Here is a 25603-nt window from a genome sequence, read left to right as displayed (position 1 = left end):
AACATCCCCACTGTGAATCCTGAATGCAGGGATATCAACTGTTTTCTCTGTGAATATTCTTCATTTATTCAAGCTTTTTAAAGCAATGACGAGGCTTGTCTGAACCACCCAGGCCTTTTTAAATGTCATCTTCAGAATTTTTAGGGAAGTTGAAGTAACTTCTGTCAGGTTTGTTGTTTTTGTTTTTGCTTCTGTCTGCATTTTGTTGACCAAAGAGATGACAGACCTTGGAGATGAAGAGAATTCCATGACTGAGCCAAACAAGATCTATCCCAGATAAAAGCCAAGAAATATCTCAATAAATACTAGCCAACAAAGTTAGTAAAAATTATAGTAGGGCCTGAAAACTAATTATTTGCAGGTCTTCCTCTATCACAAGCATTCATTAACATTGTTCTATAATCTGGTGCTTCATTTCTTCCTGAGGCCCTAATTAGCTTCTCTCTTCATTGCAGATGGTGATGAATTGGAAGGGAAGAACAAGGGAGAACACAACAGAATCCACATAGCGGAGAAGTCAAATAAATATTCAGAGTGTCGAAAGAGCGTCCGTCAGAGCTCCCAGTCCCCCTCCCATCAAAGAAAGAGCTTAATTCAGAGGGATACCCTGATTTCACACGAAAAAACTCACAGTATAAAGAAATTGTATAAGTGCAGAAAATGTGGAAAGAGCTTCAATCGGAAAGATAATCTCATTTCCCATCAAATAATTCATAAAGGGGAGAAACTCTATCAGTGTTTGGAATGTGGAAAGAGCTTCAATCGGAAGGATAATCTCATTTCCCATCAAAGAATTCATACAGGGGAGAAACCCTTTCAGTGTTTGCAATGTAGAAAGTGCTTCAGTCAGAAGAGCAATCTCACTTCCCATCAAAAAATTCATACAGGGGAGACACCCTATCAGTGCTTGGAATGTGGAAAGAGCTTCAGACAGAGCTCAGAACTCACTTCCCATCAAAGAATTCATACAGGGGAGAAACCCTATCAGTGCTTGGAATGTGGAAAGAGCTTCAGTCACAACTCCAGCCTCACTTCCCATCAAAGAATTCATACAGGGGAGAAACCCTATCAGTGCTTGGAATGTGGAAAAAGCTTCACACAGAGCTCAGAGCTCACCTCCCACCAAAGAATGCATACAGGGGAGAAACCCTATCACTGCTTGGAATGTGGAAAGAGCTTCAGTCGGAAGCATAGTCTCACTACCCATCAAAGAATTCATACAGGGGAGAAACCCTATCAGTGCTTGGAATGTGGAAAGAGCTTTAGTGAGAGTGGAAAACTCGCTTCCCATCGATTAATTCATACAGGGGAGAAACCCTATCAGTGCTTGGCATGTGGAAAGAGCTTCAGCTGGAAGACGAGTCTTACTTTGCATAAAGGAATTCATACAGGGGACAAACCTTTTCATTGCCATGAATGTGGAAAGAGCTTCAGAGCGAGTACCAATCTCACTTCCCATCAAAAAATTCATACAGGTCAGAAACCATATAAATGCTTCCAATGTGGAAAGAGCTTCAGTCACAGTGCCAATCTCGCTTCCCATCAAAGAATTCATACAGGTGAGAAACCCTATCATTGCCAGGAATGTGGAAAGAGCTTTAGTGAGAGGGGTAAACTTGCTTCCCATCGAAGAATTCATACAGGTGAGAAACCCTATCAATGCTTGGAATGTGGAAAGAGCTTCACCCAAAGGGTCCATCTCAATTCCCATCAAATAGTTCATACAGGTGAGAAACCCTATCAATGCTTGGAATGTGGAAAGAGATTTCGTGGGAGGGGTAAACTCACTTCCCATCAAAGAGTTCATACAGGGGAGAAACCTTATCAGTGTGTGGAATGTGGAAAGAGCTTCAGGCGGAAGGATTGTCTCACTACCCATCAAAGAATTCATAGAGGAGAGAAACCCTATCAGTGCTTGGAATGTGGAAAGAGTTTCAGTCAGAGCCACAGTCTCAGTTCCCACCAAAGAATTCATACAGGGGAGAAACCAAAAAGAAAGGAAAAAGACAACACAGGTGTAGTGGTTAAGAGCAGTGAACTCATAATATGATTCCCCGCTCCTCCACATGCAGCTGCTGGGTTTCCTTGGGCTACTCACATATCTCTGAAGTTTTTTAGCCTCACTCACCTAACAGAGTGCTTGTTGTGGTGGAGGAAGGAAAAAGAGATTGTTAGCCGCTTTGAGACTACTTAGCGTAGTGAAAAAGCGGGATATCAAATCCAAACTCCTCCTCCTCCTCCTCCTCCTCCTCCTTCAGTTACAGCAATGAACCCACTTCCCATCAAATAATTCATACAGGGGAGAAACCCTATTAGAAACCCTATTAAGCAAACGGTCTGTGAGCACCTAGAAAGGAACGCTGTGATCACTAAAAGTCAGCATGGGTTTATGACAAATAAGTCATGTCAGACTAATCTGATCTCATTTTTTGACAGAATTACAAGCCTGGTAGATCCGGCATTTGGCTCCATTGGGCGGGGGGAGAGAGAAGCGGAGGATCAGATCGGTCCTCCGTTCCTCCCTCCCCCCACCCGACAGATCCGGCATTTGGCTCCGTCGGGTGGGGGGAGAGAGAAGCGGAGGATCGGATCGGTCCTCTGTTCCTCCCTCCCCCTGCCCGACAGATCCGGCATTTGGCTCCTGTTTTTTTACTTTCAGCACACCAGCTTCTCACTTTTATTATTTCTACGGTTTTTCTCTACCACCTCCTTTCGCAATAAACGCAAAGCGGCTTTCCCTGGGTTAAACGTTTGGCTGACACAGTCTTTCGCGGTACGTATTTTTCCCCCCCAGAGCACGGGTGGACTTCTCTAAAAGCTTCCTTGTCTTTAATTTCTTATAAAATTAATTATTCACTCCTCCGGCAGCGTTTCTGTCTTGATTCGAAACGGTTTTCTTTGGTCGTATTTGCCCCCCCCCCTTTGCTTTTTATCCACGTTTCTATAGCCACCTCCTTCTTCCTCCTTTAAAACCTTCCTTCTTTCTTACGTGAGGGGGGGGATAATCTCTGCATTTCCCCTTTTGGCTAGCTTCACGCTCCGGTACAAATTCAAACGCAAATAAAAGAGATTTTACCGTCGTTTTGCTGCGTCGGGAGCAGGGCTTTTCTGCAGGGGCTTGCTTTTAGCGTCTTAGTGCCCGGGACTCCCCCTCTCCTCAGCCCGAAAGCGAGGGATGCCAGGAGCTCCCTCGGGCACCGCCGACCTTCTCGGGACAGAATCGCCTTCTCCCCCTTAAATTGGGGGTGCAGTTAGCCTTCTGTCACCCCCTAAACCGCCTGCAGACACCCCACGACTCAGAGCCTTCGCGGAGCGTGGCCGAACGCCGTTGCGGTAAAACCGGAAGACGACTTGGAAGCTGGTCCAAAATGCAGCGGCCATATTATCGGCTGTGCCCCCCCTTTACTAATAACATTTCTATCCCACCTTTTTCTCCAAGGTGCTCAAGGTGGCATCAACGGGTCTGCCCCACTCATTGAATCCCACAGCAGCCTTTCAGAACACATTTCAGAACTCATACAGTGACAAGCAATAATAAATTATATGTCGTAGATAGTCCTGCTATTTTCGTGATACAAATGGAATGAAAAGACTTGGTCTATTCACCTGCATCTTTCATTATTCCCACAATCCTTGTTAATAAAACCCCCAAAAAAATGTTATTCCAAAAAGAAAGGGAAAAGACAACACAGGTGCAGCAGTTAAGAGCAGTGCACTCATAATCTGGTGAACCAGGTTTGATTCCCTACTTCTCCACATGCAGCTACTGGGTGACCTTGGGCTACTACTACTACTACTACTAATAATAATAATAATAATAATTTATTATTTGTACCCCGCCCATCTGGCTGAGTTTCCCCAGCCACTCTAGGCAGCTTCCAACACAAAGTTAAAATACATTAAAATGTCACTTAAAATACATTAAAATGTCACACATTAAATACTTCCCTGAACAGGGCTGCCTTCAGATGTCTTCTAAATGTCAGATAGTTATTTGTCTCTTTGACATCTGATGGGAGGGCGTTCCACAGGGTGGGTGCCACTACCGAGAAGCCCCTCTGCCTGGTTCCCTGTAGCTTTGCTTCTCACAGTGAGGGAACCGCCAGAAGGCCCTCGGAGCTGGACCTCAGTCTCCAGGCAGAACGATGGGGGTGGAGACGCTCCTTCAGGTATACTGAACCGAGGCCGTTTTGTGCTTTAAAGGTCAACACCAGCACTTTGAGATGTGCTCAGAAACATACTGGGAGCCATTGTAGGTCTTTCAGAATTGGTGTTATGTGGTCTTGGCAGCTGCCCCCAGTCACCAGTCTTGCTACCACATTCTGGATTTGTTGTAGTTTCCGGGTCACCTTCAAAGGTAGCCCCACGTAGAGCGCATTGCAGTAGTCCAAGCTTCTTTGAAGTCTCTCAGCCTCACTCACCTCACGGAGGGTTTGTTGTGGGGGAGGAAGGGAAAGGAGATTGTTAGGCGCTTTGAGACTATTTAGGGTAGTGATAAAGCGGGTTATCAAATTCAAATCCAAACTCAAATCCAAATGCACATGCCCCAGGCCACACCTGCGCTGCATATGGAAACAGGATCAGTCCACTTTAAAGAGTCATGGCTTCCTCAAAAAAAATCCTGGGAACCATAGTTTGCTGAGGGTCCTGAGAGTTGCTAGGAGACGTCCCCACCTTGAGTGGTTCAGCAATCCCTCCTTCTTTCCAGGGTGGAGGGGGCTGGTGAGAGAGGGTCTCCCAGCAACTCTAAGCACTTGGGGTGGGGGTGTCCATAGTGACCTTCCGAGGGAGACCATTCCACTGTCAAACATACCCAGCTCCTTCAACTGCTAATCATAAGGCTTGGCTTCCATGACCCTTGATCATCTTGGTCGCCCTCCTCTGCAAACCTTCCAGCTTGTAAACATCCCTCTTAAATTGTGGTGCCCAGAATTGGACACAGTATGTTATGGGGTACAGGGAGGGTTTGAACTCTAACCACTCTAACCACTAGGCCTTCCTAGCCCTTCGGTCCTGTTTGCTGTTCCCAGGGCCTTCCGTCATCCAGCCTTCCTGGCCTCCGTCATCCAGCCTTCGAAGAAGCGCATAGATTGAGATTTGGGCTCCGTTTTGCGGGTGGGGGGAGGGAGGGAGGGAAGCTCCTGAGCGCAGGCGCAGAAGCAGGGAAACTGCAGGCAGGGAGAGGGAAGGATGGTCTCAGCTTGGCAAGGGTTAAAAGGAGCAGAGCTGGATTCCTAAAGAGGACAGGAAGTGAAGGGGGAGGGGGCAAAGTCCCCCATGGCTAAATTCCCTCCCTCCCACATCTCTGCCTGTCAGCCAAGAGGAGGTTGCTTTCTTCTCTCTTCTTTGCAAAAAGCTTCCTCTGTGAGTGTTCTGGTAGGAGGGGGGTCCCAGGGGTGGAAGGAGGGTGAATGGGGGGTCCCTGTTCAGATCATGCCTGGTGGGGGGAGACCCCCAAGTCAGGGAGCAGAGGGTCCTCCTTTGTCCTCTCTGCCAAGCCTTGGAGGGGGTGATTTCGCAGGAGGTCAACATCTCTGTTCTTCCTTGGGATCCAGAGGCTGCCTTCCTTTTTGGGGAGGGGGCTTTGGGTCAAGGAAAACTGGGCATGCAAATAAACCCCCTTCAGATCTGGGGTTAAGTCACATTTGTGAACAGAGGCTGCAGCCAGAGAAGCGAACACGGAGCAATGGATTCAAACTACAAGAAAGAAGATTCCACCTAAACATTAGGAATAACTTCCTGACAGTAAGAGCTGTTTGGCAGTGGAATTTGCTGCCAAGGAGTGTGGTGGAGTCTCCTTCTTTGGAGGTCTTTAAGCAGAGGCTTGACAGGCATATGTCAAGAATGCTTTGATGGTGTTTCCTGCTTGGCAGGGGGTTGGACTGGATGGCCCTTGTGGTCTCTCCCAACTCTATGATTCTAGGTACCGCTCTGGTGGGAAGGTAAACAGCGTTTCCGTGCACTGCTCTGGTTTGCCAGAAGCGGCTTAGTCATGCTGGCCACATGAACTGGAAGCTGTACGCCGGCGGTCAGGGGTCCCTTTACCTTTATCCATAATTACATGGTTTTCATGGGGATTTAGGCCAGGCACCCCCAAACGTCGGCCCTCCAGATGTTTTTTTCACTGTGTGAGTACGTGCATCTGGTCACATAGCAATTAAGAGCTGGCAACATGCCCAGAAGAGTGATTCAGCAATCTCCAGGGCTGGATAATTTGCCTAGTGATAGAGCCTTAGCCTGTTGTCTTTGTCCATCAGGCTAAGGCTCTATCACTAGGCAAATTATCCAGCCCTGGAGATTGCGGAATCACTCTTCTGGGCATGTTGCCAGCTCTTAATTGCTATGTGACCAGATGCACGTACTCACACAGTGAAAAAAACATCTGGAGGGCCGACGTTTGGGGGTGTCTGGCCTAAATCCCCATGAAAGTGAGAGCTGGACCATAAAGAAGGCTGATCGCCGAATAATTGATGCTTTTGAATTATGGTGCTGGAGGAGACTCTTGAGAGTCCCATGGACTGCAAGAAGATCAAACCTATCCATTCTGAAGGAAATCAGCCCTGAGTGCTCACTGGAAGGACAGATCGTGAAGCTGAGGCTCCAATACTTTGGCCACCTCATGAGAAGAGAAGAATCCTTGGAAAAGACCCTGATGTTGGGAAAGATTGAGGGCACTAGGAGACGGGGACGACAGAGGACGAGATGGTTGGACAGTGTTCTCGAAGCTACGAACATGAGTTTGGCCAAACTGCAGGAGGCAGTGCAAGACAGGAGTGCCTGGCGTGCTATGGTCCATGGGGTCACGAAGAGTTGGACACGACTAAACGACAACAACAAAGAGCCTTAGCAACAGATTGGAGAGTTGGTGGTGTGTTTCTGATGTGGTTATTGTGTTGTAGAGAGAAAGAGAGAAGTACTGATCTATGTACTGTTTGTGGTTTTGTTGTTGTAAATAAAGCTGTATATAGTTACACAGTACTAGTGGCAGTGAGTTCCTGTGTTCCTGCAACTTGCCTTCATCTTGCAACCAAGAAGTTTCCGCTGTGCCTGCGCTACTCTGCTGAGTTCAACTGGTATAGTTGGCATTTACAGCCAGCCGGTTGTAACGAAGTAACCCTAGGATGATATATTTGGTCACAGCCTGGATGCATCTCCTACCCTGAGTTACATCACATGCTTGTGGGGGCGGGGTTACGAACATTCTATGAGGAGAAAACTGGCAGTTAGTTGACAGTTGGGAGAGAGAGGCAGATGAAGCAGAAGAGTGTGAGCTTGGGTGATGGTAGAATAGGTTTATAGAGTAGTGTTAGGTGAGGAATTGGTGAGGTTTGAAGTTATATGTTTAACAAGAACAGTTCCACTGAAACCACATGCTTGTACACATGAACCTTGAGTGCAACCATTAAGTTCATAAGCCATTAAATGTTAAAGTTCCATCTGTACCATCGTCTGTGTGATCTTTCCAGCAGAGGTATCTATTGCTCATCTGGTGGGGATACTCATTAAAAGGACAAAACCCCTTATCTAAGGCAGGAAGGATAGGTTGTTGTCCCTTGAGTGCACCGAGAGGAGGAGGAAGAGGGAGACTGGTTCGAGGGTGACACAAAGTTCCCTCAGGTGGGAGGAAAGCTTCGAGTGGGGGAAAGCTCGAGTGAGGAGATCCCCTTACTGTTGTGTTCACTAAGAATAGTCTCATATTTCCCCTCAGAGCTTAAAAGAAACCGTGCCACGTGTTGGGCTGGAAAAGCACTTTCATTTTACCTTTAAACTCCAAGCATTGTGAGGGGGTTTATAAGGAGAATAACTGGGATAGTGGGAGGTGAAATCACCGGACTAGTCCTGGAAAGGCAGGGCACTTATACACAAAGCATGTGGCTAGACAATGATGCCAGAGGTAGTGCCCCTAAGTTCCTCCTCCACTGGCGGCAACAAATGCTGCAGTGCATTGAAGAGGAGGAAGGTAGAGGAGAGTGGAATGTCATCCGTCATCCCCGCATCTGTAAACTGATATTTAAGTTTAGTTTAATGTAGGAAAAAAATCTGTTTTTACTACTGTAGATGGAGGGGTATGCCGTTCCTGATAGGGATCTACCAGGGCAGTATCCCAGCATTGGGAAGGGCTTCCTCTGCCTCCAGATCCCTGTGGATCTCCTCTCTGCAGCATCCAAATCCCCCTCTTCGACCCCTTTTCATAGAATCATAGAGTTGGAAGAGACCACAAGGGCCATCCAGTCCAACCCCCTGCCAAGCAGGAAACACCATCAAAGCATTCCTGACAGATGGCCGTCAAGCCTCCGCTTAAAGGCCTCCAAAGAAGGAGACTCCACCACACTCCTTGGCAGCAAGTTCCACTGTCAAACAACTCTTACTGTCAGGAAGTTCTTTTCTTGTCCAGCCTGGAGGCTGTACCATACCAAGCAGTAACAGAATTACAGAGAACAGTTTCAATAGTACCTCTGTAAAATTGAATCAACACTTCTTAGAGAAATTTTTAAACTTTTAGTTGTCGCAAGAAATACCTCTGGTCGGCCTTTTTAATAATACTATTGATGTTGCCTGACCAATTTAAGTTTTGAGTAATTATAGAGCCCAGAAACTTAAAGGACTCTACAGTCATACCTCGGGTTAAGTATGCTTCAGGTTGAGAACTTTCAAGTTAAGTACTCCATGGACCCGGACATGTTTACTTCCGGGTTCCGCCACACACACATGCGCAGAAGCGTTCTGCGTGCTTCGCGCGTTTGTGAAAGCACCACTCAGGTTAAGTACTTTTCGGGGTGCAAATGGCACCCCAGAACCAATTAAGTACTTAACCCAAGGTACCACTGTAAATGTTAATTTTTTTCATCTAAAATACTGTCTTATTTATTTTTAGTACAGTACATTGATTATTGCCTTCATTTTATGGATCAATGGTCTCATTAGACAGTAAAATTCATGTTAAATTGGTATTTTAGGGGGTGTTTTTCATCATCTGGAATGGATTAATCCACTTTCCATTACTTTCAATGGGAAAGTTCGCTTCAGGTTAAGTACGGACTTCTGGAACCAATTAAGTACTTAACCTGAGGTACCACTGTACTACTACAACCATGTTACCAAGGATGGAAAGTGGCAGCAAGATGGGAGAGTGCCTTCTAATATCGATTACCATTTCCACTGCTTTTTGGGCATTTAGCACCAAGTTATTCCTGCACCCAGGTGGCGCTGTGGGTTAAAGCACAGAGCCTAGGGCTTGCTGATCAGAAGGTCGGCGATTCGAATCCCTGGAGCGGGGTGAGCTCCCGTTGCTCGATCCCAGCTCCTGTCCACCTAGCAGTTCGAAAGCACATCAAAGTGCAAGTAGATAAATAGGGACCGCTCCAGCGGGAAGGTAAACGGCGTTTCCATGCGCTGCTCTGGTTCACCAGAAGCAGCTTTGTCATGCTGGCCACATGACCCAGAAGCTGCCTGCGGACAAACACCGGCTCCCTCGGCCTATAGAGCGAAATGAGCGTCGCAACCCCAGAGTCGGACACGACTGGACCTGATGGTCAGGGGCCCCTTTACCGTTTACCTATTCCTGCACCACGAAACAAGATGGTCCACTTCCCGCCTATACGCAGATTCACCGTCCTCCTGGATAAGCCCAATAACTGTTGTATCATCTGCAAATTTTAAGATCTTAACCGATGGGTCAGTTAAGGTGCAGTCATTGGCCTCAAACGCAGGCCTCAGGGACGCTTATCCCTGTTCCCCCCATGGAGACCTTGGACCCCTTCTCCTTCTGAAGGGACCGAGGAGGAGGACGCCAGGGCGGATCAGTCCCTGGACCTTGGAGGCGATTCCTGGACTCATCTGGAAAGATGCAGCATAATGTTCCTTTCCCCCATTTGCCAGGAGCCTAAGTTTCATTTGGGATTCCTCCTTCCGCACCCCAAGGTTCCTCCAAGGCCTTGGGGAAGGAAACTGAGGCAGGCTTAGCCATGGCAAGAGGAAGAGCTCTGGTTGCTCCCCAGGGGCCTGCAGGGGATTCAGGGTGGGGGGCCTGCCTCTTCCTCTGGCCATTGCAGCCCCCAGGCGGCCTTGGAAGAAAGGCAGGAGACCCTCAGCAGGGAACAACCATGTCCGGTTCTTCTCCGCAATGGCTTCCTCTTCTGAGATCTCCCTCACTTTCTTATCTCAGCTGGACTGGGAGGACCCCAGTTGAGCCAGTTCCCCAAAGGTGCCGCCCTCAGAGAGGGTGGGACCCACAAGGTCCACAGGGGATCCAGGCCATCTCTGGGAGCGGCTGGGGCCTCCAGAAGAAACAAAATGGCGTTCTTGCCTTTTTTGAAAAAGGGCGGGAAACGTCATCTCCTGGCCCTGCCGCCTCCGTGGGCTCCTCCTGTGCCTGGGGGGGGGGGTAGGATCCAGCTGCCCCCAAACAATGGGGGGAGGAACATGAAGAGAAGGAAGGAGAAATGAAGGAGGGGGAGGGGGAGCAGCCAAGAGGGAAACTCAGGAGTAAAACTCCCTCAGGAAAGAGAGGATGAGGCCAAGGAGAACCTGAAAGGGGATTGGCCAGCTCTCAAATGGAGAGGCTTCTAATTGGTTTTCTGGCAGGAAACCCAGGGAAAGGATGGCAGGTGACCCTCTTGCTCTGAACTGGAGTTGGGGGGGGGGAAAGAGTCACAGAGTGTGGGGGGGGGGCTGCCCCCTGAGCAACATGTGCCCCTCTCCCTCTCTACCTCCCTCCCCAATCCTGAGCTTCGCCTTTCCTGCCTGTGGTGCTTTAATTGGGGGGGGGGCAGGATCACGTGTGTGTTTCATTCTTCGCAGGGGACACTTCCCAATCTGTCTCTTTTCTTGGATCTCCCCCTCCATCCTTCCCCCCACTCGCTGACCGGAAGATCTCTTGATGGAGCCATTTCTTAGCCTCTTCTCCATCCCAGCCTTTCCTTGGGATCCAGGAGCCTCTATGTTGGGGGGGGGGGGAGAGAGACAATGTATGCCCATGGCCACCCTGACTCCCTTTCGGTTAGTCGGGAACAAATGTGGGCTCCTTGGAGCAGAGTCCTTGGCACGGAGGGGGGATGGGGAGGGGCAGCCCCTTGAGCACAGACGCAGAAGCAGGAAAAATGCAGGAAGGGAGAGGGAGGGGGGTGCCCTCGGCTTTGCAAGGGTTAAAAGGAGCAAAGCCGGATTCCTAGAGAGGACAGGAAGTGAAGGGGGAGCGGGTTCAAGGTCCTCCGTGGCTAAATTCCCCCCTCCCACATCCCTTCCTGCCGGCAGAGAGGAGGCTGCTTTCTGCTCTCGCCTTTGCAAAAAGCTTCCTCGGTGCCCCTCCTGGAATCCGGTGAGTCTCCCCTCTCTCTCTTCCCCCTGAAGGTGCAATGGGGAGAATGGGGTCCCAGGGGTGCAGGGAAGGTGCATGGGGGATCCCTGTTCAGATCATGCACCGTGGGGGGAGACCCCCAAGTCGGGAGCAGAGGGTCCTCCTTTTCCTCTCTGCTAAGCCTTCCTTTATGGGGAGGGGGCTTTGGGTCAAGGAAAACTGAACATGCAAATAGGCTGCTGCCAGAGGGAAACATTTGCACATGGGGGGAGCACAGGGAGAATAAATAAAAGCCCTTATGCATCTGCAGCAGCAAAAACCCGACCACTTCCATGGCAGGGTGGGGGCCACGTTTCGAGAGACTTGTGAAGATGGTTTATAAGCACAGGGAATATCGAAGGAGGAGGAGGGGTGTATTAGTCTCAAGATTATTCAAAAATGTGGCATCACCAGCTCCTCTGCTTCCACGCACAGATTTGGTCCCCATGCAACCCCTGACAGAGGCAAATACGGCCACAACACCTTCCTGGCTTGCAATGAGAGAGCTCAAGAGCGTCAACAGGGCTCTCTATACAAAGCACCTAGCATGGGGGCACCTACATGTAATAGCTACTCTGCTATTTCCTGCCCATGCTCTGGGGTTGCAGTTTTGAGGTTCAGGGACAGGATGGTGACTATTTTTTGCACCAAGTTCTGTCAATTATCCCCACTGAGTTCAATGGGACTCACTGTCAGGTCACTACTGTGCAGACCATGCCAGCCTTATGAAGAGATAGATACTTTACTTTATTGTCATTGTACTTTAAATAGTACAACGAAATTGAATGCCCTCCCTTAAAAACAAAACAAAAGCACGATTACAGCTATACACATCCCCCTATTCTGTTACACTGTCTTTGTTTAAAGTTGTGGCTTCCAAAGTTTTTACAGTGTTGGAGGAGAAAGTCACTTATGTTTCCTTTTCCTTTTGTTTTGCATATTAGCTCTGCTTCCCTTCTGAAGCAGGCTGCTTTGTATATCTTGAAGGGCTCGGTTTAAGTTTTGCACATTTCGCAGTAGTGCGGTAGTCTGCAAGTGTGGGTTAGTGAAGAGCAGTAGTTGGGAGATGGAGGATTGGAATGGTGTTCAGCTTGCTTTAAAAAAAAGTACCGTAGGTGCAGTCCTTGTTTCATAACTTCATCCCTCACTCAAGAGATCCAGTGGTGTTCTGGGTTAAAATGTATGCTGGAGAACAGATTACAAGCTGGGAGTCTCTGAAAGAGAAACTTGCGTGCATAGCTAGGTGAAATGGAATCAAATGAGGTGGAATCTCCTTGTTTCTTTGGTATGTGAGAGTGGGAACAATTGATGAGTTTGGGTGCGTCAAATTAGCATGCCGGCCCGACAGCCCAGCCCCTGCCTCCTCTCTCTGCGTGGCCCTCGCCTCCTTCTTAAGTGGATTGTAATTCATGGAGAGCCTGGTGTCTCAGCTACTCCCGTGGGGATATTGTTTAGGCGAAAATAATCTGCTCTTACAGCTTGTTCGCATTGTAACCCGACCCTAGGAGTTTCTGCCGGTGGAGGTCTTGCACGCCTCCATCTAGATCTTAATAACTGCCACTCTCTGAATAACTGCCATTTACTTTTCAGGAATCTACTAACTTTAACATTTAAACAAATAAATTTAAATTAAATTTGCCTAGCCAAATGTACTTAACACTAGTAATAACAGGAAAGGCCAAACAAAAAGATAAAAGCTAAAACTATAAGCTAAATGCAAAAAAGGGGGGGTGCACTGAGCCGCTGTGTCTGTGCACGCCGCCATCTTGTGAAGTGGGGTGAGGAGCCTACAGAGGAAATTGGAATCACTGGAGATGTTTAGAAATGGGGCTTCTGTTGGGAAGGGGCTGCCCCATTTGTGCTTCTCGAGGGGCACGGGAATATCTAGGGCAGGAGAATCCCTGCAGGGCCTCTGAGGCTCCCTTTGCTTCTTCCTCTCTCCCAGGACCCTGCAGCTTGTTTTGGCTTCTCAGGAAGGATGGAAGAGACGGATCCTGCAAAGCTAGTAAGGATGGAAGGGGGAAGATGGACGGTTGACCTGGTCAGGTTGTCTCCTGCATCCTTCCCCACAACCTCTGAGCGTTCCCTCCCAGGGACCTCCGAGAGATCTGGTGAGTCCCAGGGGAGTGAAGATGGGGACATGGAGGGATGGAGGCAGCGAGGTATGGGGGCTTGCTCAGTTTGGGGGTGGGGGGAGGCAGGCAGGCGAATGGAGATGGAGAAGGGGAGCATCTTTCCGGGCTTCTCCTCCACCTGCTGCCTGCCTGCGCCTTTGTCTCCTGCAGGCAATTTAAGCTAGGAATACAGTCGTATAGTCAGAATCTGTTCTGGAAGTCTGTTCTACTTCTGAGGCACGGCTTTTGATTGGCTCTTGCAATCAGAAGAGCCAATTGGAAGCTTCAATGATGCAACGTCACTTCCTCTCCCTGGTGCTGCTGGGCCAGCCCTCTGCTTCCCTTTCCCTCGGGTGAAATCCCCCAATGAAGTATGAATCACGAGAGACAGTGGGTTTTCTTTGGGAAAACAGAGTAGGACTCTCAGAAGATTTGTAAGATTAAAATATCACTTATTTATGCCGAACAATGTTATGAGATAGATATTGATGTAACGGGGGGGGGGGGGACAAAACATAATGCAATTAATTATACGGTATAAATTGGTAAACTATTAGACGTGGTAGAAGGAAGTCATAAGGCTCAATCGAGCAAGAGATGTTAATAAAAAATATGAAGTGATGTATAGCGTCTATATGTTAAAGACAAAATATTTGATAAAACAGGTTGCAAACAAACCTTATTATGTTGTTGTTGTTTAGTCGTTTAGTCGTGTCCGACTCTTCGTGACCCCATGGACCAGAGCACGCCAGGCACTCCTGTCTTCCACTGCCTCCTGCAAAATAAAAAAATTCCTTCAGTAGCACCTTAAAGACCAACTAAGTTTTTATTTTGGTATGAGCTTTCGTGTGCATGCACACTTCAACAGATACACTTGAAACAGAAGTGAAAGAAGTAAAAACTTAGTTGGTCTTTAAGGTGCTACTGAAGGAATTTTTTTATTTTGCTTTGACTCAGACCAACACGGCTGCCTCCCGCAGTTTGGTCAAACTCATGTTGGTAGCTTCGAGAACACTTTCCAACCATCTCATCCTCTGTCGTCCCGTTACCTGTTCCCTGTTGTTAGCTGCTCTGAGCCCAGCTTTCTTCCTCCTCCCCCCCTCCTCCTCCTCCTCCTCCTCTTCTTCTTCTTCTTCTTCTTCTTCTTCTTCTTCTTCTTCTTCTTCTTCTTCTTCTTCTTCTTCTTCTGGATTCCAACATCCCCACTGTGAATCCTGAATGCAGAGATATCAACTGTTTTCTCTGCAAATATTCTTCATTTATTCAAGCTTTTTAAAGCAACGAACGACCAGGCTTGACGAGGCTTGTCTGAACCACCCAGGCCTTTTTAAATGTTATCTTCAGAATTTTTAGGGTAGTTGAAGTAACTTCTGTCAGGTTTGTTGTTTTTGTTTTTGCTTCTGTCTGCATTTTGTTGACCAAAGAGATGACTGGCCTTGGAGATGAAGATAATTCCATGACTGAGCCAAACAAGATCTATCCCAGATTAAAGCCAAGAAATATCTCAATAAATACCAGCCAACAAAGTTAGTAAAAATTATAGTGAGGCCAGGTAACTAATTATTTTCAGTTCTTCCTCTATCACAAGCATTCATTAACATTGTTAAATAATCTGGTGCTTAATTTCTTTCTGAGGCTCTAATTAGCTTCTCTCTTCATTGCAGATGGTGATGAATTGGAAGGGAAGAACAAGGGGGACCACAACGGAATCCACATAGCGGAGAAGTCAGATAAATATTCAGAGTGTGGAGAGAACATCCGTCAGAGCTCCCAGTCCCCCTCCCATCAAAGAAAGAGCTTAGTTAGGAGGGATACCCTGACTTCACACGAAAAAACTCACAGTGTAAAGAAACTGTATAAGTGCAAAAAATGTGGAAAGAGCTTCAATCAGAATAAGTGTTTCATTTCCCATCAAATAATTCATACAGGGGAGAAACTCTATCAGTGCTTCGAATGTGGAAAGAGCTTCAATCGGAAGGATAGTCTCAATACCCATCAAAGAATTCACACAGGGGAGAAACCCTTTCAGTGTTTGCAATGTGGAAAGTGCTTCAGTCAGAGGAGCAATCTCACTTCCCATCAAAGAATTCATACAGGGGAGACACCCTATCAGTGCTGGGAATGTGGAAAGAGCTTCAGACAGAGCTCAGAACTCACTTCCCATCAAAGAATTCATACCGGGGAGAAACCCTATCAGTGTTTGCAATGTGGAAAGAGTTTCAGTCACAGGCACTATCTCACTTCCCATCAAAGAATTCATACAGGGGAGAAACCCTACCAGTGCTTGGAATGTGGAAAGAGCTTCACACAGAGCTCAGAGCTCACTTCCCACCAAAGAATGCATACAGGGGAGAAACCCTATCACTGCCAGGAATGTGGAAAAAGCTTTCGTCATAAAAACAGTCTGACATCCCATCAAAGAATTCATACAGGAGAGAAACCCTATCAGTGTTTGGAATGTGGAAAGAGCTTCCGTCACAGCCAAATTCTCACTTTTCATCAAAGAATTCATAAAGGGGAGAAACCCTATCAGTGCTTGGAATGTGGAAAAAGTTTCAGTTGGAAGACCAGTCTTACTTCACATCAAAGAATTCATACAGGGAACAAACCTTTTCATTGCCATGAATGTGGAAAGAGCTTCAGAGCGAGTACCAATCTCACTTCCCATCAAAAAATTCATACAGGTCAGAAACCATATAAATGCTTCCAATGTGGAAAGAGCTTCAGTTACAGCCACAGTCTCACTAAACATCAAAGAATTCATACAGGTGAGAAACCCTATCAGTGCCAGGAATGTGGAAAGAGCTTTAGTGAGAGTGGAAAACTCGCTTCCCATCGAAGAATTCATACAGGTGAGAAACCCTATCAATGCTTGGAATGTGGAAAGAGCTTCACCCAAAGGGGCCATCTCCATTCCCATCAAATAGTTCATACTGGGGAGAAACCCCATCAATGCTTGGAATGTGGAAAGAGATTTCGTGGGAAGGGTAAACTCATTTCCCATCAAAGAGTTCATACAGGGGAGAAGCCTTATAAATGCTTGGACTGTAGAAAGAGCTTCAGTCGGAGGGATAGTCTCACTTCCCATCAAAGAATTCATAATGGGGAGAAACCCTATCACTGCCAGGAATGTGGAAAAAGCTTTCGTCACAAAAACAGCCTGACATCCCATCAAAGAATTCATACAGGCACTTCCGGTCTGCCGTCATTTGTCAATCGGCGAGGGAAACCTTGAGCTCCAAGGTCCCCAACGCCCCAGAGGGGAGGGGAGAGCCGTATGAGCACTGCGGCTCCCCCAGAGAACCCCCGGATCAAGCGTTCCCGGGACATGGACACCCAGCTGAGCCCCGCAGAGTCCTGCTAGCTGCCTGGTAAGCCCCTCTTTAGGAGCGCTGTGAGCAGGCTGAGCGGGGTAGAGCCTTGGGTGGTTTTGCTTCCTCTGAGGCGCAAAGCTCTGTGCCGGGGACAACTGAGCGACGGATACCTCCAAAGCATTAATTGGAACTGTGAGTAAAATTTACATTTGAACAAGAAGAATTTGATGAAGGGAGGGGAATTAAAAAAGGAAACGGAGGTTGCCCCCCCCCCACTGAGACAGCCGTGGCACAGTTACCTTGCCTGCAGCCGCTGTGTGTGAATGAGACATTGAGATTTCCTAATCTGAACCCCTTCCCTTTGGTGGCAGAGCCAAGGGAAGGGGAATTGTTTTTTTGATCTCTGCAAGACTTTTACAGCTGATAATAAACAAGCCCTTTTACAACCTGGGGACAAGACCCTGGAAGCAGCGACCAGCCGCCATTGTGATGTTAAACAGACAAGGAAGCTATCAATTATGGTGAGCCTCTGAACTTTTGAACTGGGTTTTAAAATAGCAGATTTAACAAGATGAAGAGTTTTGAAAGACTTTAGAAGCAACAAGGAAAGTGGATTTTGCAAAATAGATTAAGGAACCAGCTCAGACATAATTTTTGAAGGAAATTGGAACAAAAGAGTATTGCACCGCCTCTGGCACATCAACCCACCCCTTCCACTGAAATATGAGAAGACAAAGGATGCAGCCAGTCAAAACAACAAGTCTACAAATGGATAAGAACTGCATACAGTTCATTTTGGAACAAGTCCAAGAGATGGCAGAAGAATCGTCTGGGAGATCTCGAGTCCAGGGGAGGGTGCTTTGAATCAGATCTAAGTGTTGAAAAGTTATTAGGATAGAAGAAGTAATATTTGAATTTGTGGATAATTTTTGGGAATAAATTTTAGGCTAAGGGGTGAAATAGAAGATAGATGGTTGGGAAAATAATTTCTGATTTGGAATAACTGATGAATTATAGGTTAAGGATAGTTGATGTTTATAGATTAGGAATAGTTGAGAGATAATGAAAAAAATATGTTAAAATGATGTAAGATATAATATGGAAATTGCTTAAATTGGATTTAAAAATGGACTCAGTGAGGGGGGAATTGAGGAAGTCTACAATGTCAAGTAAAAATGAAAGATTTTTATATGTTCTATATGTTTTTTTTAATATGTTTTATTTTTGTTTTTTTGTCTTTTTGTTTTTGTGATTTTTGTATTTCGTATTGTTTTAAAATGAATATTATTTCATAGAATCATAGAGTTGGAAGAGGCCACAAGGGACATCCAGTCCAACCCCCCTGCCAAGTAGGAAACACCATCAAAGCGTTCCTGACAGGTGGCTATCAAACCTCCACTTAAAGACCTCCAAAGAAGGAGACTCCACCACACTCCTTGGGAGCAAATTCCACTGCCGAACAGTTCTTACTGTCAGGAAGTTCTTCCTAATGTTTAGGTGGAATCTTCTTTCTTGTAGCTTGAATCCATTGCTCCGTGTCCGCTTCTCTGGAGTAGCAGAAAACAACCTTTCTCCCTCTATATGACATCCTTTTATATATTTGAACATGGCTATCATATCACCCCTTAACCTTCTCTTCTCCAGGCTAAACATACCCAGCTCCCTAAGCCGTTCCTCATAAGGCATTGTTTCCAAGCCTTTGACCATTTTGGTTGCCCTCCTCTGGACACGTTCCAGCTTGTCAGTATCCTTCTTGAACTGAGGTGCCCAGAACTGGACACAGTACTCCAGGTGAGGTCTGACCACCTGGAAAACAAAACAAAAAACAACAACAACGTGGGTGTTGAAAAGCAAAAGCAAAAACAAAGGTAGCCCCACGTAGAGCACATTAAAGTAGTCCAAGTGGGAGCTAACTAGAGCATGCACCACTCTGGCGAGACTGTCTGCAGGCAGGGAGGATATCAGCCTGCTTACCAGATGGAGCTGGTAGACAGCTGCCCTGAAAACAGAATTAACATGCGCCTGTGAGTCCAACATGACCCCCAGGCTGCGCACCTGGTCCTTCAGGGAAACAGTTACCCCATTCAGGACCAGGGAGTCCCCCCACACCGGCCTGTCCCCTGCCCCCCCAAAACAGTACTTCTGTCTTGTCCTCCATCTGTTAATTGCCATTCATCCTCCAACCGTTTCCAGGCACTCACACAGGACTTTCACTGCCTTCACTGGTTCTGATGTGAAAGAGAGGTAGAGCTGGGTATCATCTGCATACTGATGAACACCCAGCCCAAATCCCCTGATGATCTCTCCCAGTGGCTTCATATAGATGTTGAAAAGCATGGGGGAGAGGGTGGAACCTAGAGGCACCCCACAAGTGAAAGCCAAGGGTTCCGAACACTCTAGCCCATTTGAGATCATTGACCAGCGCGACCAAGGCAGTTTCAGTCCCATGATGTGGCCTGAATCCAGATTGGAAGGGATGCAAATGGTCCACATCCTCTAGGCCAGGCATGGGCAAACTCAGCCCTCCAGATGTTTTGGGACTACAATTCCCATCATCCCTGACCAGTGGTCCTGTTAACAAGAGATGATGGGAGTAGTATGCAGAGTTTGCCTATGCCTGCGCTAGTCATGCCTGGCCCCTTCATGGATCAATGCCTTGTCGTGGCGAAGGGGCTTGAATAACTCAGAGAAGCTATGAGCTATGCCATGCAGGGCCACCCAAGATGGACAGGTCATAGTGGAGAGTTTTGACTAAACGTGATCCACCTGGAGAAGGAACTGGCAAGCCACTCCAGTATCCCTGCCAAGAAAACTCCATGGACAAAGACAGCAAGTTTGGAAAACTCAGCAATGGCCAGAGGATTGGAGAAGATCAGTCTACATCCCAATTCCAAAGAAGGGCAGTGCCAAAGAATGCTCCAACGGGCTTCCGGTTGACCACGCCATCTTGCTCAGACGGGGGTCCGCTCAGCGGAGCGGACCTCGGCGCCTCAGAGGTGGAGGGAATCGTTCCAGCGAAGCGAAACCTCCTTAAAAGCCCCAAATCGAGCTTTTTGGGGACGGATTTTGCCTGGCGGCGCCAAAAGCAGGCTCTCTCCTCCCCGGATCGGCTTTGTTTAAGCCCCCGAGAGCGAGGAGGTGAACCGCGGCGGACAGGCTGACATTGCTGCTCTGAGAGTGCGAAGCTGCGAGTCTGGGAAGTGGAGGTGGCCAATTCTTCAAAGAACATTCAGCAAATGAATAGACTGTGAGTAATTTGGATTCTTTGGAATGTAAATTAAGGCAACAATTTGGACCTGGGAGAGAGGGGAAAAGAGGAAGCCACACCCCCCCCTACGGTAACATAAGAGACAGTAAACAGAAACCCGAAGCCGTAAACAGAAGATTTTAACTTAAAAGGATTCCTCAAAGGCATCAAAGAGAATCTCCCCTAAATGCAGGGTAAAAGGGGAGAGAGACTGTGGATGTAAATGCCCTGCAGAAAGAGGTTAAGACTAAGAAAGACCTTTCTTTTCCTTGGGAGCCGGCAGCCCAGACAACCCAGTGAGCTGATCAGGATTTATAGTTAAATTTTATTTCTATCTTTATCTCTGGACTTTTTGGAAATTCTTTTTTGGTCTATATGCTTTTGAAATGTGAGTTCGAACTTTATTTTTAAGAATGCAGCCAGCTTGTTAAAATGGAGTCGAGAAAATAGACTGCGATCATATTCCACCACATGTGACAAGTTTTGACCTTGACAGGACTGAACTATGTCAACAAAAAGGTACCCGCCTGAGTTTCAGCGGACTGTTTTGACCTTAATGTGGGAAGCAAGAATAGAACTATGTCAAGAGGAGACACAACGGCAAGAGTTACAGCAACAATTCCAGATGGTGATGGCAGAATATGATTTCTTAGAAGATGAAGCTTTTGAAACTGAAGAAGACGAATGTGAGAATGACAATGATGAGGACTGTGATGATTTAACACAAAATGAAGCCCACCACGAAAAAAATGATGATTTTACTCTACAAAAAGTTGGATGGAGTGCCTCCCCTTCGAGGGGGGCACGATTGGATTTACTGGAACTCCAGAATGACCACAGGGAAGAAGGAAAAATTAAGCAGAGAAGAGAAGAAGCTCAGGGGTCTGATATGGAGGCCTGGATGGCAAAAGACTGTAAACAGGGGGTGGGGTGAAGGGAAAGTGAAGTTGTGACTGTAAGGATGGGTTAATAGGATTATAACTGGACTGCTGACTATGGAACTTGCTGGATTGGTGGGGTGGAGCCGGTACTCGGGGGGTGTAAGGTTAGTTTGGGAATAGTTATAGGTTTAAAAAGTGAATTGATTCTGGAAAAAGGTGAAAATATGGAGGCCTATAGAGGGGGTAAAAATTAGGCACGGAAAGAAAAAATGGGAGTTTGATTTTTCAGTGATTGGACATTAGGCGAAAATGATAATAGTTAGTTTAAAAGTGGTATAAGATATAAAGGTGTATGTTATAAAATATGAACTATGAAACTGTTGAAGATGATAAATAAGGGAGGAAAACCGGGGAAGGGGGGAGGGTGGGGAAGCCCACAAAATATGGTTTAACAATTATGAATTTAACAATTATGATGATTTTTTGTTTTTGTCTTTTTTCCTTTTTGTCTTTTTTTCTTCTTCTCTTTTTTCTCTTTTTCTCTTTTTGTATTTTCTTTTTTTTTGGTATGACAATAGATGGTTGGATGGATGAACTCCTGCGTACTGCCCTGGTTCACTGGAGCTCCCTGGTGGCAGGGGGGGGCTTCGGGGGCAGGGGAGGGGGAGGAGGACAGAAACCCAATCATAAAATGGACCACTTCTGACTGTTCACCTGCGTGGGATACTTCTGTGGCAGGGGAGGACCCATGGAGGGGGGTGGGAAGAAGGTGGAAAAGGTGTATATGTATGTACCATCTTTTGTAATCTGTAAAATCAATAAAAATTATGTTTTTAAAAAAAAAAGAATGCTCCAACTACCGCACAATTGCGCTCATTTCACACGCTAGCAAGGTTATGCTTAAAATTCTACAAGGCAGGCTTAGGCAGTATGTGGACCGAGAACTCCCAGAAGTGCAAGCTGGATTTCGAAAGGGCAGAGGAACCAGAGACCAAATAGCAAACATGCGCTGGATTATGGAGAAAGCTAGAGAGTTCCAGAAAAACGTCTACTTCTGCTTCATTGACTATGCAAAAGCCTTTGACTGTGTCGACCACAGCAAACTATGGCAAGTTCTTAAAGAAATGGGAGTGCCTGATCACCTCATCTGTCTCCTGAGAAATCTCTATGTGGGACAAGAAGCTACAGTTAGAACTGGATATGGAACAACTGATTGGTTCAAAATTGGGAAAGGAGTACGACAAGGTTGTATATTGTCTCCCTGCTTATTTAACTTATATGCAGAATTCATCATGCGAAAGACTGGACTAGATGAATCCCATGCCGGAATTAAGATTGCCGGAAGAAATATAAACAACCTCAGATATGCAGATGACACAACCTTGATGGCAGAAAGTGAGGAGGAATTAAAGAACCTTTTAATGAGGGTGAAAGAGGAGAGCGCAAAATATGGTCTGAAGCTCAACATCAAAAAACCCAAGATCATGGCCACTGGTCCCATCACCTCCTGGCAAATAGAAGGGGAAGAAATGGAGGCAGTGAGAGATTTTACTTTCTTGGGCTCCTTGATCACTGCAGATGGTGACAGCAGTCACGAAATTAAAAGACGCCTGCTTCTTGGGAGAAAAGCAATGACAAACCTAGACAGCATCTTAAAAAGCAGAGACATCACCTTGCCGACAAAGGTCCGTATAGTTAAAGCTATGGTTTTCCCAGTAGTGATGTATGGAAGTGAGAGCTGGACCATAAAGAAGGCTGATCGCCGAAGAATTGATGCTTTTGAATTATGGTGCTGGAGGAGACTCTTGAGAGTCCCATGGACTGCTAGAAGATCAAACCTATCAATTTTTAAGGAAATCAGCCCTGAGTGCTCCCTGGAAGGACAGATCGTGAAGCTGAGGCTCCAATACTTTGGCCACCTCATGAGAAGAGAAGAATCCTTGGAAAAGACTCTGATGTTGGGAAAGATTGAGGGCACTAGGAGAAGGGGACGACAGAGGACGAGATGGTTGGACAGTGTTCTCGAAGCTACGAACATGAGTTTGACCAAACTACGGGAGGCAGTGCAAGACAGGAGTGCCTGGCGTGCTATGGTCCATGGGGTCACGAAGAGTCGGACACGACTAAACGACTAAACAACAACAAGTCATGCCTGGAGTTTCTTAGCAACCACCCACTCAGTCACCTTGCCCAAAAATGGAAGATTTGAGACTGGGTGTTTTTTAAAGAAGCTGTTTATTAACCACCTCTTTCAGCGGGTCTGGGAAGGCTCCTTCACTGAGCGAAGCATTCACCACCCTGCATAGCCCATTGCCCAGCCCTTCCCGCCTGCTTTTTTGAGCCAGGATGGGCAAGAATCAAGGAGACAGGTGGTTGGTTTCACTCGTCCAAGCAGCCCACCCACATCCTCGGAGGTAACAGATTAGAATTGATCCCACACAACTTGACTAGGCAGGACTCTAGCCCTCTCCCACCATGGCCCTGCTGCCACAGTGGAGTCTACCTCTTCCCAAATCTGAGCAATTTTATCTGCAAAAAAAATTGCAAAATCATTGCAGGAGATCTTGTAGCCAGCGGTGTACTGCCTGCCTGCCTGCAGGGGGCGCCCGTGCGCCAAGCGGTTGCCCTCTGTCATCCAGCCTCCAATGACGCATAGAAGGTGGTTTGGGCTCCGTGGAGGAGATGGGGGAGGGAGAGAGGGAAACATGTAAGCGCAGGTGCAGAAAAACTGCAGGGAGAGGGAGGAAAGGTCTCGGCTTTGCAAGGGTTAAAAGGAGTAGAGCTGGATTCCTAGAGAGGACAGTGAAGGGGGAGGGGGCAAGGTCCTCCATGGCTGAATTCCCTCCCTCCCTCCCACATCTCTGCCTGTCAGCCGAGAGGGGGCTGGTTTATTCTCTAGCCTTAGCAAAAGCCCCTCCTGGAATCGGGTGAGTCTCCTCTCTCTTCCCCCAGAGGGTGCAATGGGGAGAAAGGGGTCCGAGGGATGGAGGGAGGGTTAATGGGGGCCCCTGTTCAGATCATGCATGGTGGGGGGAGACCCCCAAGTCAGGGAGCAGAGGAGCCTCCTTTGTCCTCTCTGCCAAGCCAGGGAGGGGGCGAGTTCTCAGGAGGTCAACATCTCATTATTATTTTTTGCCCAAGTGTAGTACGTTACATTTCTCCTTGTTAAAAATCATATGGTTTGCTTTGGCCCAGTTGTCTAATCTGTTAAGGTCATTTTGAAATGTGATCCTGTCCTCTGGGGTATTAGCCACCCCTCCCAATTTGGTGTCATCTGTAAACTTGCTCAGGATGCCCTCAAGCCCATCATCCAAGTCATTGATAAAGATGTTGAATAAGACTGGGCCCAAGACAGAACCCTGTGGCACCCCACTAGTCACTACTCTCCAGGATGAAGAGGAGCCATTGATGAGCACCCTTTGGGTTCGGTCAGTCAGCCAGTTACAAATCCACTGAATGGTAGCATTGTCTAGCCCGCATTTTACCAGCAATCCGTGCAGGGCTTCTGTTCCCCCCACAACAGCCCATGACTTCATAGCCGAAAGAAAAATGAGCGGAAGAAACACGCAAAATCCAAGCACGGCTGGTGTGCCCCAAAGAGAAAGGGGCATAAAGGGGAGGGATGAGCATGAACATCAGTATCCCAAGCGCAGTGTGCTGCTGCCACATTTCCCAGGGACATTTAATGGAATCTGGGGACATTATGCGGACACAATTTGTCTGGGGAAAGATTTACAAATCCAGGGACTGTCCCCAGGAAACGGGGACGTCTGGTAACCCTACCCCAACTAACAGCAGGTTACTGAATCCTTTTTCCTACCAATTGGAGATGGAAAGCTTCCCCAAATATTTGGTCCCAATGCAACCCCCGACAGATTATTATTATTATTATTATTATTATTATTATTATTATTATTATTAAATATGGCCACAACATCTGCTCTCGTCAAACGCCAACGGCTGACTGGTGGGTGGCGCGGTCACAACTGTTGTACTCACACATGTATAGAGACATTTTTGTGATGTCACGACACAACGTTTATCGAAATTGATATATTGTTGGTGTATCAATGTGCCCCGCCTCCCCTTGCATGCCACGGAGGCTGCTTCCCTAGGCAAGGAAGGAGCAGAAATCCCTAAAGAGGAGGATCTGTATGTGATCCCATCTCTAGAGCTCACATAAACACCACAGAGAAGGTCGTTGGGGCGTAAAAGGCGAAAGACTCTGCCTCGAACACAGGCCTCAGGGGTGCTTCTCCCCGTTCCCCCCATGGAGACCTGGGACCCCTTCTACTTCTGAAGGGACCTCCGAGGAGGAAGCCAGGGCAAATCAGTCCCTGGACCTTGGAGGCCATTCCTGGACTCATCTGGAAAGATGCAACATAATGTTCCTTTCCCCATTTCCCAGGAACCTAAACTCCTTTTGGGGTCCCTCCTTCCGCACCCCAAGGTTCCTCCAAGGCCTTGGGGAAGGAAACTGAGGCAGGCTTAGCCATGGCAAGAGGAAGAGCTCTGGTTGCTCCCCAGGGGTCTGCAGGGGATTCAGGGTGGGGGGCCTGCCTCTTCCTCTGGCCATTGCAGCCCCCAGGAAGCCTTGGAAGAAAGGCAGGAGACCCTCAGCAGCCAAGTCCGGTTCTTCTCCGCAATGGCTTCCTCTTCTGAGAGCTCTCTTTCTTGTCTGGGCTGGACTGGGAGGACCCCAGTTGAGCCAG

General features: G+C 47.4%; 3 protein-coding genes across 3 annotated transcripts in view; all 3 read left to right on the top strand.

Moving 5' to 3' along the window:
- LOC118081412 (uncharacterized) overlaps window positions 1-3605 on the top strand; it is a 31945-nt gene extending 28340 nt beyond the window's left edge. The window contains 1 exon segment of the mRNA XM_088664372.1: window positions 456-3605. Coding sequence (XP_088520498.1) covers window positions 456-2050 — 1595 coding nt within the window. The 3' untranslated portion in view covers window positions 2051-3605.
- The window catches only part of LOC118081237 (uncharacterized), a 79807-nt gene that overhangs the window by 29343 nt on the left and 24861 nt on the right, over window positions 1-25603 (top strand). The window contains 1 exon segment of the mRNA XM_088662571.1: window positions 13281-13446. Within this exon segment, the coding sequence (XP_088518697.1) occupies window positions 13281-13446 (166 nt within the window).
- On the top strand, window positions 11180-21739 carry LOC148687232 (uncharacterized). The gene is made up of 2 exons (XM_088664223.1): window positions 11180-11317; window positions 15114-21739. Exon 2 carries the CDS (start codon window positions 15788-15790, stop codon window positions 16682-16684), a length of 897 nt encoding a protein of 298 aa, XP_088520349.1. The 5' UTR covers window positions 11180-11317; window positions 15114-15787; the 3' UTR covers window positions 16685-21739.

This window comes from Zootoca vivipara, chromosome 2, assembly GCF_965207765.1.
Source record: "Zootoca vivipara chromosome 2, rZooViv2.hap1.1, whole genome shotgun sequence".
NCBI classification, from domain to species: Eukaryota; Metazoa; Chordata; class Lepidosauria; order Squamata; family Lacertidae; genus Zootoca; species Zootoca vivipara.
Note: the sequence above shows the minus strand (reverse complement) of the source record. Positions and strands in the feature narration are given on the sequence as shown.